The following is a 15580-nucleotide window of genomic DNA, read 5'->3' on the forward strand; positions in this document are numbered from 1 at the left end:
TAGAAACTCTGCAGCCAGACCCTTATTAAAATTGTTATGCAATCACATATGACAGTTGCACGTATGTCTAATGGACATTTTACGTATCAAAGTATAAAGTTTACGGTACGGTAGGTTTTTTTTGTAAACAAAATTATGGATGTGGATAATTTGCCTATATAGGGAAAGAATAACATTAAATAGCACCTGATATGTCAACATTTACGTTCAGTGGGTTCAAAATAGCAACAATTCTTCTAGATTTAATAGGTTATATGGGCTTTTCTGTACACATTCACAAGTGCATCTGGTTAGTTAGTTTTTGCCTCTACATGTCTGTATTATACTTACATTACGTTATTCTAACATACAAACATCTGAAATACTTACACATATGATTATGTATATGTGCAGTTGCTGTCAATGTCAGTAAACAATAATCCCTGACATACTTTATATTGAGGCTCTAGATTGGATCAATGTGTAGATTTTAAAGAAATTACAATTTACACACCCAGTAAAAAAATTGTTTGTCGACACATTTCTGTTATTTTTGCCTCTTAAAATGCTACTCACAACGAGGCTCAGCAGAAGACATCATTGAGATAAAGCCAAACAAAATATAAAAATAAACAAATACAAAAGGTGAAAGTCAGGGTAGAAAGAACTGGGCGATTGTCATTAGCTTTAGTAGATAAAGCTCTTCCATGACCGGATTCCGCCCTCCTGGGTCCTGCAGAGAGATGTCCAGACCGTCATCATCTAAAATCACATTCCTACATTGAAAATTTTCTGCACAATTAAATACAACACATATCTGAGATAAATGTCCACAAGTCAACGTAGTGAAAACATCAAACTTCCAGTATTTCAAAAGCAGTTGGCATGAAGTGCTTTTCGTAACCCGACGTTAACTGTTCTTCCTCTGTTGAGCTCCAACAATCTTCCCTATTCTCCTCCTCCTCCCTATCCCTCTCCTCATCTGAGTCAACCATTTTGCTGTACTCCTCTCTTCGATATCTGTGGTCTGTCCTATGACATTCCTCTGTGACAGCTTCCTCCCTCTGATCATCTTGGCAGTCCATCTGTAAGCACCCATTTCCAACCACTGGCCCAGTTAATCTGTCGGTGCTGGTGGTTTTCTCCAGGGAGGACTCAAAGGCCCCGGGCTGGATTTCCACAACCTCCAACAGAGAGATCTTGGGATGTGGCTCATAGACCGGAATGCAGATCCATGCCAAGGGGTCATTAGTCTACAGGGAGATCACACACAGACCCAAGATTTTTTTTTTGGTAATGCACAGTAACAAACTAGGACTTGACTACATTAGTGAGCATGTAGGTGTTAACAGGATAAGCAGTTGAATAGCAAAATAATGTCATTACTCAGGATCAACAATCAACAATTAGTGGAAACCCTGTTCCGAGATTAAACTAAAGCTCACAGAAGACAAAAAAGTCCTATCATTTCAGTCAGTCTCTCACCTGGTGCTTCATGTGTCTGAAAATGTGGCTGTTGCGCGCATCTGGCACTTTGTCATAGAAAAAAGGAGGCACCAGTGGACATGCTTTGTTTTCTCCTCGACAAGCTCTGGCAGACATAAGAAAAATGAACAAACATAAAACACCCCTCATAATCACATCAAAAAAAATGTGTATATTAATGTATTGTTAACTTCAATGTTCACATTGACATTTTATGAGACAACAAGATTAGAATTTAATATCCTTTTTTCCTTACACTGTCCATCACTGAATAATTCAATTATTTTGCTTGTAAAAGTATTTCAAGTGTTATTAAAGATTAGTTGAGAATGGATTACACCAAATTCTTGTGCAATAGTCCAAATATCTACCAACAAAAAAAATTGTACCACAGCTAAACATCACTCACAGATAGGAGAATAGAGCTTCAGAAATATAACATAATTTAAAGACAAGTTGTTTAAAATGATTATCTCACCTGTAAAAAGCAAGAAGAACACATATTACAACCACAAAAAGGGTTCCAAGCACGATTGCTATTAAGAGCGCTGAAAAAGAGCATTGGACGAGAGAGATAAACTGATTTATGATTTTTGTTGTTAGAAATATCAAATCACACCTCTTTAAAAAAAACTCTTATATTTGTCATACAGCTCATCCTAAGCTTATCACATTCAACAAGAAAATAATTAAGATGTGATGTAATACCGAAATCTTCGTGGTGCTTTGTTTTGAACTTTGCAGTGGCATTTGCTCCAGGCCCGGCTGCAGTCACAGCTCTTATCCGCACCTCATACTCCTGTCCTGGACTGAGATGCAGCAGCTTAAAAGTCTTACTTTCATGCTGTGAGGATGCATTCACATTGTACACTAGAAGAGACACATTGTGTGAAGTGAGGTTTAGTAACAAGAGACACACCAAACTAAGTATACTATTGCTTTAATTTGCTTATTACTACTTTTCTTTTTTCTTTTGTATGTTCACCTCTATGCTTATTTATTTCGTCATTAAATATATGGAAGGTTATAACAATATTAACATGCTGATGGTTAGCAGGTATAATCAGAACTGGTTTAGAAGTCCTAGTTATAGAGAATCTTTGGTATAGCGTTTTTCATTATTTTAGATCACGCTATCATGTGATAATTAGCACTAAGAACAAAGTACAGCTGAGGCTGATGGAAATTAGTTTTGCAGGTATGTAGTCATAAACCAAATTTGACCTGCTAGACAAGAAGTTACTTGTTTACCAAAGTAATTAAAACTCATCCTGAGGGGAACATGAATGTGTGTACCGAATTTCATGACAATCCACCCAATAGTTGTTGAGGCATTTTACTTCAAGCCACAAATGTAACCCAAGGTGGCACTAAATAAAAAGTCAGTGGATCTAGAAAGTCATTAGGATACATCCTCTGGGATCTATGAATTTCTGTTGCAAATTTCATGGCAATCCATCCCATAGTCGTTCTTTGCAAAAATCACTTGGGTTTCCTTAACCAATTACTACAACTGTATAATATATGTTGTGTAGCCTACCGTTTTGTCCGTTTACTCCACTGTCTACTACTACTTGGTAGTACAAGATCAACCCATTCTGCTTGGACAGGGGAATAGACTCCCAAAACAGGTACACGTGAGTAGCAGCAATGGAAAACACCTTAAATGATGGCACGCTGGAAGGGGCTGAAAAGTGATACAATAAATGAGGATTACAAGTTTATTCCATTTAATACGAGGAGACAAAATTAGCTAATCAAAGTTAAAAAAAAAAAAAAAACTTAAAAGGCAGCCCAAAACCAAAGCATAAATACTTACTTCCTTGAAGTGAATATCCAATAACTGATGAGAGGTCATGAACTTTACTGCTGTGAGATACTGTGAACAGTGACACTTGGTAGGGTTTGTACTTTGTATATTGACCTGTAGGTGGAGACACACACCAGAGTTAAACAGCCAGCACAAGTCCAACCTTAAAAGTGATGGTTTCTTTAAATGGATGTTCTACAGTATATCACTTCCTGGGGCTACTTAAGCAGTGTTGTATGAGTAAACTTTTCTATTTACCGCTTGTATTGCTATGAACATATCCAAATCAAACAGACCTTTCAAAATTCCTGTTGTTTGGCTTTTGTTTATTTTGACCCAATCAAATCCTTGGCATGGAGGACTTCCCACTTGTTTGTATTGCAACACATATTCCTTCAGGTTGTCTAAAAGCTGAGAGGGCAGATCCCAGGACACATTGAGGTTCTCTTCATTCATCACAAAGTGAATAGCTTGCTCGTCTTTCTCTTTACCTTTGCAAGAGACAAATGCTTGTTAGTTCTGATGAGCCGGAAGAATAGGAGAAATACAAATGAAGGAATTAGAGAATCATATCGCACAAATATAGAATTATTGCAGCATTATTTCCCAGAGAGAACCATCACTTTAACTATAACTTTCAATTTAGTTTCATTTCAGTGCTGTATTCACAAAGGATCTTAGGACCGCTCCTTAATGTGACTGAAAGTTCCTCCTTACTCAAGACCTATTCACAAAACTGCTCAGAGTAGCTTTTACTCCAAAGCCTAGATTTCATTCACAAACATTTTAGATATTTTATATATTGTGTCACAAATTCCATATGTAAAACAAAGCAAATAATTTTTTCTTGTTTTGTGACAATAATGAGTGTCATTGATGATTGATTACCTCAATGATGAGGTAATCAATTAATTCTACGTTCACCGCATATTCTACAGGTTTTCTGTTAATGGCCATAAAATCAGCTTTATTTATGTAGTCCATTTGGTGATTATTTAATGTATACTTGATGAGACACAATGACAAGTCAAACAAATGTGGATATGAAGAGTGATTTTTGGTTTAAGGAATAATTCTCAGCTAAGATGGCTAAATTAGGGAGCTGATTCTTATTAACTCACCTGCCATCAAAATGTGCTATTAAAGGTTCATTATTGTTCTATTTTTATAAACCGCTGACATGATGTTGCAGATTACCTGCAAAATTTGACTGATTGTGAGCAGATCCTAGTGACTTTGGAGTCCTCTGGACAACCATTTCTTACTTTTAATTTTAAAACACTTTGTGAATAACTTTGACCAAAAACGTAGGACTGACACAGCCCTTATTTTTGGGAGAGTTTTTCCAAATACAGCCAACTACTTTTAGCCTCAGGATGTTTTGTGAATACGGCCCCTGATACAAATCTTTACACACTTTTACTTACTACTTTGTACTCAGTGACAGTCTGGACAAGTGATACCTGGTAGTGGCATAGGCAGATAAGAAGGCACTGTGGCACCATGCGCGTTGTAGGCAGATACACTGACTGATGATACATCCTTTAGAGAGAAAGCGAAGTGGCATCGCATTTCATCACACAACAATCGCCCCCTTGGCTCAGCTGTGGACATATTCACCAACACAGCAGTCCCATTATTGTAAGACAGTCTGACATCGTATCCCAGAATGAGGCCGCAAGCCTGAGATACAGGAAGCGTCTGGATGGGATGGAGAAAAGGAGACGATAGCGAGGGGTGAGTCTGCATAAAGTGAGATTCTGGTTCATTATTTCAGTCAGAGAATCATGATTTTGGGTAATTTGTTTACTTACCTTCCAGGTCAGAACACAGTCAGAACTTGCCTGGGATATCCCACAGTCCCTCCATACATCCAGCTCTCCTACAGGGGCTGAACAAGAGAGGGACAAATTAGCAAGTAGGAGAGAAAACCAGAGAGATGATGCAAAAAAAACAGAACCCAGTGCAGGTTTGTGGAACTCAGTGGTTCATAGTTTTAGCAGAGAAAATGTTTATTTTGTTTAGTGGGAGAGACGTAACTGTTAGGATAAATAGTCCTTCTAGTTTCATGTTTGCATAATTACTGTCACAATACTGTACATATTGAAACAGTAAATATCTGTATGGTATACTAAGAAGGTACAGCCAGCGGCTGGTTAACTTAGTTTAGCATTAAGACTGGAGGCAGGGAAACAGCTAATCCACCTGTCAGCACCTCTAAAGCTCACTGATTAACATGTTATATATATTATTTGTGTAATCGGTGTGTAAATGTGTAAAAATGACAATTGTATGTTAACTTCCTGGACTCTCCATTGGTTGCCTAGGACCAAGTCCCAGTTAATAAATAGTACCGCACCTAACCACTGTAAAATGTCACTTTATTGTACGGCTGATTCATATTGAGAGTGGTAACAATCTTCTCATCTAATCCTCAGTACGAAATCCAAAAAGCCTATTTTTCAAAATTTCAAACCGTTGAAATCAACATAAAACAAAGAAACTATAAACATTTGTCAAAATTCCTCAAGTTCTTTGCAGATGATAAACTTAAGAGTCCACGAATGAGGACCAACCCGTCTCTGTGCTTCGTATTCTGTGGGTTGCACTCCAGTCACTCAACAAGCCTGGGTCACAGGAACAGCGAACTTGAAATTCATAGACCGTGTTGGGCTGGGGACTGTCAAATGTATAGCATGGGATTCCCACCTCTTCCTGTGTGGAAAGGAAAAAGACGAGCTTGAACATGCATTCAGTTAACAAAACTTTAGTCAATCAACAATAAAAAAAAAAAAAAAGTCAACATACTCCATTACAAAGTGTGGACTACACTGAGAGGAAGAATAGGAAAATTGTGGAAGACAAAACATAAACCAGACACCTCAAGCCAGACTTGGTCAGCCTCTGTCCGATATCGGACAAAACAGATTCCCAAAGAGAGCTGCATCTCATCACAAGGGGAAATCCATTCAATCTCCATTGACTCCTTATGGCTCAATGTGACTTTAGGAGGGGGCGGCTTTACTAGAAACAGATACACAGCAACATCTTATATGAAATATCACTTAAATCAAAACTTATAATTAGGATATAAATGACAAGTCAGTACCAACTTTTTTTCCCATTGAAATGAGTAAATTATTGTGATTCAGAAAAGGCATCGAGTACTACTTCAAGGTCAAATTTATTTATAGAGCACATTTACAAGCAGTCACTCCTGCCCCAAAGTGCTGTACAGATACTAATACCGGTAACAGCATAAAAAGCATACTAATTAGCTAAGAAGAAAAAGTAAAAACCTGAACACATGAAAACATGATTACAAACAGTATTAACAATGTCACAGCTCAGCTTGTGTTAAAAGCCATTTCAAAGAGATGAGTTTTTAAAAGTGATTTAAATGACTCAATAGAGCTAGCTGCTTTAATATTGAGGGGAAGAGCACTCCAGAGCTTAGGACCTAGAACTGAAAGGGTTGAGGGAAATATCTAATTGGGATTATTTTGACTGATATTGTGATTGCAATATGATTTACGATATTGGATGGAATGACAATGTTTGTATCATTATTCTCATTTGCATTGAAACATATAAAATATTTAAAAATAACAATAATCATGGTGTGATTTCTGCGACAATCTGTACCAAACAAAAAACATTTCTTTACTCTGTAGGATACGATTTGTAGTATGGGACGTCTCTGCAGCAATTCAGAATGGTATGACACTTATTTTGCCTATAACAAAGATTGCGTCCCCCTTGAGATTTTAATATTGCACAAATCCATATTGCAATTTTGATAAAATTGTATTAATTGTGCAGCCCTAATTATTATTATTATTATTATTACTGTTGTTGGTGGTGTCTGTATTCATGAACTAGAATGTGCAGGATTGACTTACTGATATGTGCTATATGCAACAAAGCTTGCTGAGATTTGGCAGAACCATTCTGGTTCTTAGCCTGGACCCACACATGAAGTTCTTCATTGCTGCGGAAGCTTTCACGCTGGATAATCCCACTCAAACTGGGCCCAATGATCACATGCCCCTCTCTAAAGAGAAGACAAGCAGAGTAAAACAAATTCAGAAGGCTTCTCCTAAAGTTATCAGATTATTGTCAACAAAACTTTAAAGTTGTTAGATGAAAGAATATTTTTTTTATCATGTTTACTCTCTATTTGCTGTCCCCCAGTGCAGGCTGTAGTTGGTGGTGAGCTGAGGATCCGGTCCTGCATCCCAACTACAGTGGATATTTACACAATTGTTTATCTCACCACATGGGATAGAGCAGTCAGGAATAGAGGGAGCAGCAGGAGGACCTGAAGAAACAAAGAGCGGAAGGGATAAAAAACAATGAAAAACATAAGACCTTATCTCGTAACAAAAATAGTTTCAACTAAAATTGAACGTTAAAATCTACATGAAGGTCAAATTTCTTGCAGGCCTGTTGAATTAGACTATGTTAGTTTTAGGTAGGTGTACCAAATAAAGTTGGTAATGTAGTATTCCAACCATGACATTTAAAAGAACCCCTCGGGTTTGGATTTTTGGTTTGGTCTATTGTATTGTCCAAACCAATACATGCAGCTCAATTAGATGACGGAGTAGAAAAAAGCAGTGAAGACAGGGACAGTGGCACAGACTGAAATATGTAATCCAAAATGCTACCACCATGAGTCACAACAAGCAAAGGTACAGACCCACTGTGATAAACCAGGATATTGTGAGTCACAAAGAACAAATTACAAAAGAACACAGCTAAAATAAAAAAAAGATGCACAAAAGTAGCCTGAAGAAATTAAAATAAACTACTAAATTCAATGTAAATTCTTATTAATATTCATTGTTTTAGTCAGATAGATTGTGTGTGTATATATATATATATAATATAATAATATATATATATCTGTGAGAGAAGATTAAAAAAAGAACATAAAAGCAATAGACAGAATACTTCGCCACACTTCGCCACAAGACAAATACAAAAAGAGTCCTACATGCATTCGCTCATGCCTGCAAACACACACACCTTTTTTTCTATTCATCACAAGACTGTCACCTTTACCCATTTCTCGAAAGCCTACAACTTAGCGGTGATCAATTCAATGCCTGCACACAGCATGTTGCAAGAAAGCACACCGTTAACAGGAAATGAGAGCGTAAATACATCTGCGTCAAAATGCACCATTCTCATGTCACCACTTCCTCTTCAATGCAGAAAGTAATGCAGTATAGGGTCAGTCCACAATTGAGAAAACTTGCATGTGCCCTGCATATATTAACACAATGAGCCCTTAATCAAAACATGTAAAGCTTGATGTAATGCCTTCAGTGGGAGAACAACATGTGCTACACATAAAACACCTCATTCTTTATCAAGTTAGTTTTGAACAACACAACCCTCTTAAGTATTAGTATCACATCACAGAAGTGCATGAAGCATCTACTGCAGAGATCTTCAACAGGTGGTCCGGGGCCCCTAGTGGGTGCTCAGAGTTACTGAGTTATTTTTTGAACGTTTTTTCAAAAATGTAAATGTCTTAACATAATTCCAACATATTATTAGCAAATATATATCAGCCTCTTTGTGAAAAAAACAACAACACATTGATGATAGGCTTACTGGCCTATAGGTAAGGTAGTCACTAAGGTAGCCATCATAATAAACCTAATTTATGAAAGCGATCTTACCGCTGTCCCTCATGGGCCAGATAAATTTGATTAAGATGGTTGTCCTCCCCAAATTTCTTTATCTTTTCCAGCACATCCAGGTACTTATCGCTTAATCTTTTTTCGTCAAACTGGACAGGGCGATATCTAAATTTCTGTGGGGCAGCAAACCTGCCAGGATCCGAAAGGCGATACTATAGTCTCCAAAGGCTGAGGGGGGCCTGGCGCTCCCTGACTACAGACGATACTACTGGGCAGCTAATTTGCAGAAACTGGATGAGCGAGGACTGCGCCTCACTACCTGGCTGGGTGTATTTGGAAAGGGCGAGTTCACACCTTTCATTGCGGTCAATCCTCTGCTATCAATTCCCTCTGCCTTCAACATCTGTGGGCACAAGCCCGGTTGTATCCTTCTCGCTCAAGATCTGGAGTCATGTTAGGAAAAACTTTGGCTTACAGAGCCCTTCCGTTTTGACCCCACTGCTTAAAAACCATGTCTTCGCACCCTCAAGTTCAGACCTGGTATTCAGGGACTGGCACAGTAAGTGTCAAATACCCTATAGACCTATACAAGGATGGCATATTTGCATCCTTCAAAGAGCTCTCCTCCCAATATGATTTGCCTAAATCACACCTCTTTCGCTTTTTCTAGATTAGGGACTTTGTCAAGAAGACATTTCCCCACTTTCCAAACTGCCCCAGCCTATGGGCACATTATCCCCACTAACCCTTTATCAGCCATTTTTGGCATTTCCCCTGATGCTAACCCTTTATCAGCCATTTTTGGCCCTGCTCTACCTGACATGATTTATAAAATCATGCCAACCAATATTTGAATAGCTTAGTTTTCTATGCACTAAAAAGGTGTATATATATATATATAAGGGCTTTAGGCCGCCCACACGTTATTGTAGGCCGAGTTAAATATGCAACTTAATTTTATGTAGTAGGGGGTCCCTGATCCGTCTCTCTCTCAATTAAGGGGTCCTTGACTACTTCGGTAAAGTTAGAGAGAAATTGGCAGATTGACAAGATTCGCATGTTTGCGGTTCAATAAATCATAGGCGAAACGTGTTACTTACACAATAGGCAGCTCAATCTAACCTTAGTGAGATAGACAACAAGCTACAACCCGGTTTTAATCCGAAAGAACCGTCTACTTATGTGGATGAATACAACGCATCCCTGTGAACGTTGTGCTTTCAGCCGAGTGTCTAGGGACCGTCTGCAAAGTGCAAAACCGAAAGTGGATACAAAAGATAAAATTCAACAGCTTTACTGTTATCGAGCATAGCTATTCCAAATTTACTCCACATATCTAGGGCCTCCCTACCAACATACTACACCTTCTTATGTTGGGAAAGCAGGCTCAGTCTATTTTTAAAGAATTATTTTTGGGGATAACATCCAATAGCTTCACCATTAGTGTGCCTACTGCTTCCAACTTTAATCCACACATCTGTGGGCTCCTTACCAACATACTACAACTTCTTATGGTGGAAAAGCAGGCTCAGCCTATTTTTTAATATTTGTATTGGGGATAACATCCAATAGCTTCACCATTAGTGTGCCTACTGCTTCCAACTTTAATCCACACATCTGTGGGCTCCTTACCAACATACTACACCTTATGTTGGGAAAGCAGGCTCAGCCTATTTTTTTATATTTGTATTGGGGATAACATCCAATAGCTTCACCATTAGTGGGACTACTGCTTCCAACTTTAATCCACACATTTGGGGGCTCCTTACCAACATATTACACCTTCTTATGTTGGGAAAGCAGGCTCAGTCTATTTTTAAATAATTCTTTTTGGGGATAACATCCAATAGCTTCACTCTTATTGAGCCTAGTGCTTCCAAATTTACTCCTCACATCTGGGGCCTCCCTACCAACATACTACACCTTCTTATGTTGGGAAAGCTGGCTCTGGATATTTTTAAAGATTTTTTATTGGGGATAACATCCAATAGCTTCACTGTTATTGAGCCTAGTGCTTCCAAATTTACTCCACACATCTGGGGCCTCCCAAACAACATACTACACCTTCTTATGTTGGGAAAGCAGGCTCAGACTATTTTTAAATACTTTTTTATTGGGGATAACATCCAATAGTTTCACTCTTATTGAGCTTAGTGCTTCCAAATTTACTCCACACATCTGGGTCCTCCCAAACAACATACTACACCTTCTTATGTTGGGAAGGCAGGCTCAGTCTATTTTTAAATAATTTTTATTGTGGATAACATCCAATAGCTTAACTGTTAGTGTGCCTACTGCTTCCAAATGTACTCCACACATCTGGGGGCTCCTTACCAACATACTACACCTTCCTATGTTGGGAAAGCAGGCTCAGTCTATTTTTAAAGAATTCCTTTTGGGGATAACATCCAATAGCTTCACTCTTATTGAGCCTAGTGCTTCCAAATTTACTCCACACATCTGGGGCCTCCCTACCAACATAGTACACCTTCTTATGTTGGGAAAGCAGGCTCAGGCTATTTGTAAATACTTTTTATTGGGGATAACATCCAATAGTTTCACTCTTATTGAGCCTAGTGCTTCCAAATTTACTCCACACATCTGGGGCCTCCCTCTGAACATACTACACCCGCTAAGTTTTGAAAATCTGGCTCAGCCTATTTTTAATGAATTTTAATTGGGAAGAATGTCAATACCGTCAATGCTACCGTCAATGCTATAATATATTTTTATTGGGGAAAAATTCAATTCCGTCAATGCCATTGAGTCTAGCACTTCCAAAATCACTACACACATCTAGGGCCTCCCTCTGAACATACTACAATCGCTATTTTTTGAAAATCTGGCTCAGCCTATTTATAATACATTTTTATTGGGGAAAAATTAAATACCGTCAATGCCATTGAGTCTAGCTTTTCCAAAATCACTCCACCCATGTAGTGTCTCCCTCTGAACATACTACACCCGCTAAATTTTGAGAATCTGGCTCAGCCTATTTTTAATGAATTTCTATTGTGAAAAATGTCAATACCGTCAATGCTATTGAGTCTAGCTCTTCCAAAATCACTCCACACATCTAGGGCCTCCCTCTGAACTTACTACACCCGCTAAATTTTGAAAATCTGGCTCAGCCTATTTATAATATATTTTTATTGGGGAAAAATTAAATACCGTCAATGCCATTGAGTCTAGCTTTTCCAAAATCCCTCCAACCATGTAGTGTCTCCCTCTGAACATACTACATCCGCTAAGTTTTGAGAATCTGGCTCAGCCTATTTTTAATGAATTTCTATTGTGAAAAATGTCAATACCGTCAATGCTATTGAGTCTAGCTCTTCCAAAATCACTCCATACATCTATGGCCTCCCTCGGAACATACTACGCCCGCTAAGTTTTGAAAATCTGACTCAGCCTATTTTTTATGAATTTTTATATGGGATAACATCCAATAGCTTCACCGTTAGTGAGGCTTGTGCTTCCAAATTTACTCCAAACATCTGGGGCCTCGCTACCAACATACTACACCTTCTTATGTTGGAAAAGTAGGCTCAGCCTATTTTATATTATTTTTTATTGTGGATAACATCCAATAGCTTCACTGTTAGTGAGCCTATAGCTTGATGTGTGGAGTACATTTGGAAGCACTAGGCTCACTAACAGTGAAGCTATTGAATGTTATCCCCAATAACAATTCTTTAAAAATAGACAGAGCCTGCTTTCCCAACATAAGAAGGTGTAGTATGTTGGTAGGGAGGCCCTAAGTATGTGGAGTGATTTTGGAAGAGTTAGACTCAATAGCATTGACGGTATTGAATTTCTTCCAATACAAATTCATTAAAAATAGGCTAAGCCATATTTTCAAAAATTACTCAGTGTAGTATATTCAGAGGGAGAATATAGATGTGTGGAGTGATTTTGGAAGAGCTAGACTCAATAGCATTGACGGTATTGAAATTTTCCCCAATAAAAATATATTATAAATAGGCTGAGTCAGATTTTCAAAACTTAGCGGGTGTAGTATGTTCCGAGGGAGGCCATAGATGTGTGGAGTGATTTTGGAAGAGCTAGACTCAATAACATTGACGGTATTGAATTCTTCCCCAATAAAAATATATTATAAATAGGCTGAGTCGGATTTTCAAAACTTAGCAGGTGTAGTATGTTCAGAGGGAGGCTATAGATGTGTGGAGTGATTTTGGAAGAGCTAGACTCAATAACATTGACGGTATTGAATTTTTCCCCAATAAAAATATATTATAAATAGGCTGAGTCAGATTTTCAAAACTTAGCGGGTGTAGTATGTTCAGAGGGAGGCCATAGATGTGTGGAGTGATTTTGGAAGAGCTAGGCTCAATAACATTGACGGTATTGAATTTAGGCAGAGCCTGCTTTCCCAACATAAGAAGGTGTATTATGTTGGTAGGGAGGCCCCAGATGTGTGGAGTAAATTTGGAAGCATTAGGCTCAGTAACAGTGAAGCTATTGGATGTTATCCCCAATAAAAATTATTTAAAAAATAGTCTGAGCCTGCTTTACCAACATAAGAAGGTGTAGTATTTTGTTTGGGAGCCCCCAGATGTGTGGAGTAAATTTGGAAGCACTAGGCTCAGTAACAGTGAAGCTATTGGATGTTCTCCCCAATAACAATTATTTAAAAATAGGCTGAGCCTGCTTACCCAACATAAGAAGGTGTAGTATGTTGGTAGGGAGGCCCTAGATATGTGGAGTGATTTTGGAAGAGCTAGACTCAATAACATTGACGGTATTGAATTTTTGGCAATAAAAATTCATAAAAAATAGGCTGAGGCATATTGTAAAAAATTAGTCGGTGTTGTATGTTCAGAGGAAGGCCATAGATGTGTGGAGTGATTTTGGAAGAGCTAGGCTCACTAACAGTGAAGCTGTTGAATTATATCTTTGTATCCACTTTCGGTTTTGCACTTTGCAGACGGTCCCTAGACGCTCGGCTGAAAGCATAACGCTCACAGGGATGCATTGTATTCATCCACATAAGTAGATGGTTATTTCGGATGAAAACCGGGTTGTAGCTTGTTGTCTACCTTCCTACGGTTAGATAGAGCTACCTATTGTGTAAGTAACACGTTTCATCTAAGATTTATTGAACCGCAAACCCGCGAATCTGCCAATTTCTGTCTAACTTTACCAAAGTTCTTTAACTTGAATAGTGATATAAAAAAAAAGCTTACACAAGTGAGTGCTGTAGCTGATTGAAATGGAGCTAATTTGAAATACTTAATCTACCCTTGGGTAGTTTATTCTTTAACAATACATCATTTCTTACAGGCTGATCATGTATGTTGTGTGTAAAATCACAGCACACAAAAAAAAAGTAGTAGTATTAAATAAATGTAGTAAAAGGGCAATATTTCCCTCTAAATGAAGTAGCACAAAGCTAGGAAAGAAACATTTACTGTGCGAAGTACAAGCACCTAACGGAAGAATTTAACTTATACAGTATTTGAATAACATGTTCACAAGTACTGGATAAGCCTACCTGGGGCAAAACAATTTGGCAGGATTACCAGCAAGATGGACAGACGCCACCTTGTCCGAAATGTGGCCATTACATTTGGACCCTGGCCTCTAGTGCCTGTGGAAACACACACATAAACACACACAGAAAATGTATCAACCACGGAGGCTATATTTCTTTTACTGTCTATGGCTATATCCTGTGACAGATACATTCCTCAAATCCAAGCATTGTTGGTGTTTTTGACACAGTAAATGTAGTGAGCTACTAACACGTGCATCGAAACCGATCGAAAGATAGGCTCCTGTAGATTCTGCAGTTTGACATATGGCTAGCCTACTGTAAAACGCCTAACTTTGAATGCCGACAGTCCGTCTGTCATACACACATTCCTGTTAGATGTAGCCTACTCAAATATAAATGAGCAAATAAAGATATAAGTGGTATATTATTAGCATATGAAAGCACACCGCACTCAGTGTAAGTGTAAGTAGCCCAACCCGGGAGTTTGTATCTAGTTAAACATTGTTCTGTCTCAAATTATAGCAAGCTGTTTTGTTCTACAATATTAGCTATTGACTATACTATGTATAATATAAATTGACTATAAATTACTTACCTCATTATGAGACACACCGGAGTGTCTCTCGCGCATTCTGCAGCGATATAAACACAGTTTACAAAGAAAGTTTGTTGTTAAATTGAAATTGATAGTTCGGTTTTTACCAGATAGCCCCGCCCATATCTGGAATAACCAGTGACGCAGACACACTCACAATCACACTATAAATGTGTAACTTCATTTCACAACAATATGAAATATCCATTTTCTGTACCATTCATTTTGAGTACGTGTCAGAAACGTTGTATATTATATTATATATTTTTCAATAAAGTTGTAGAAAAAACATCCATCCATGTACTCAACCATAGACCGTTTAGAACAGTAGTATAAAGGATCTTTGACTCAACTTGTATAGCCCACTTCCTGCTCTCTGACTGCTGTAGGTCCAAAAACATAATAGGCTACATTTAGCAATAGCTTCACATAGAAACCACACAGGGGAGTAGGTTTAAATCATTTTAGTGATTAAAAAATCCCTCACATGATAGAACGGTTACTTATCAACTATGAGTAGGCATAATATCCTGGCACCA

General features: G+C 38.1%; 1 protein-coding gene across 2 annotated transcripts; it reads right to left on the reverse strand.

The window, feature by feature from the left end:
- Positions 1–215: 215 nt before the first annotated feature.
- Positions 216–15162, reverse strand: il12rb2l (interleukin 12 receptor, beta 2a, like). 2 transcript variants are annotated; one of them, XM_028599783.1, is made up of 15 exons: positions 15042–15162; positions 14444–14539; positions 7448–7595; positions 7177–7328; positions 6156–6298; positions 5851–5989; positions 5089–5165; positions 4738–4975; positions 3571–3765; positions 3284–3388; positions 3005–3151; positions 2173–2334; positions 1943–2012; positions 1465–1570; positions 216–1232 (listed from the first exon to the last, which is right to left on the reverse strand). In XM_028599783.1, the coding sequence occupies exons 2-15, from the start codon at positions 14511–14513 to the stop codon at positions 834–836; spliced, it is 2151 nt and encodes a 716-aa protein (XP_028455584.1). In that variant the 5' UTR covers positions 14514–14539; positions 15042–15162; the 3' UTR covers positions 216–833. The 2 variants fall into 2 exon arrangements, with proteins under 2 accessions (XP_028455584.1, XP_028455583.1); XM_028599782.1 differs by lacking the exon at positions 15042–15162 and adding an exon at positions 14695–14774.
- Between the last annotated feature and the right edge of the window lie 418 nt (positions 15163–15580).

Source organism: Perca flavescens, chromosome 15 (genome assembly GCF_004354835.1).
Source record: "Perca flavescens isolate YP-PL-M2 chromosome 15, PFLA_1.0, whole genome shotgun sequence".
Classification (NCBI taxonomy): domain Eukaryota; kingdom Metazoa; phylum Chordata; class Actinopteri; order Perciformes; family Percidae; genus Perca; species Perca flavescens.

What these genes read in the sequence shown, in the direction of transcription:
- il12rb2l (XM_028599782.1), bottom strand. Translation starts at nt 14,749, where the DNA reads ATGTCAAACTGCAGAATCTACAGGAGCCTATCTTTCGATCGGTTTCGA. An exon ending in CGATCGGTTTCGATGCACGT is followed by an intron (nt 14,540 to 14,694) that starts GTTAGTAGCTCA and finishes GTGTTTCCACAG; the next exon opens with GCACTAGAGGCCAGGGTCCA. An exon ending in TGGGGGACAGCAAATAGAGA is followed by an intron (nt 7,329 to 7,447) that starts GTAAACATGATA and finishes TCTTCTCTTTAG; the next exon opens with AGAGGGGCATGTGATCATTG.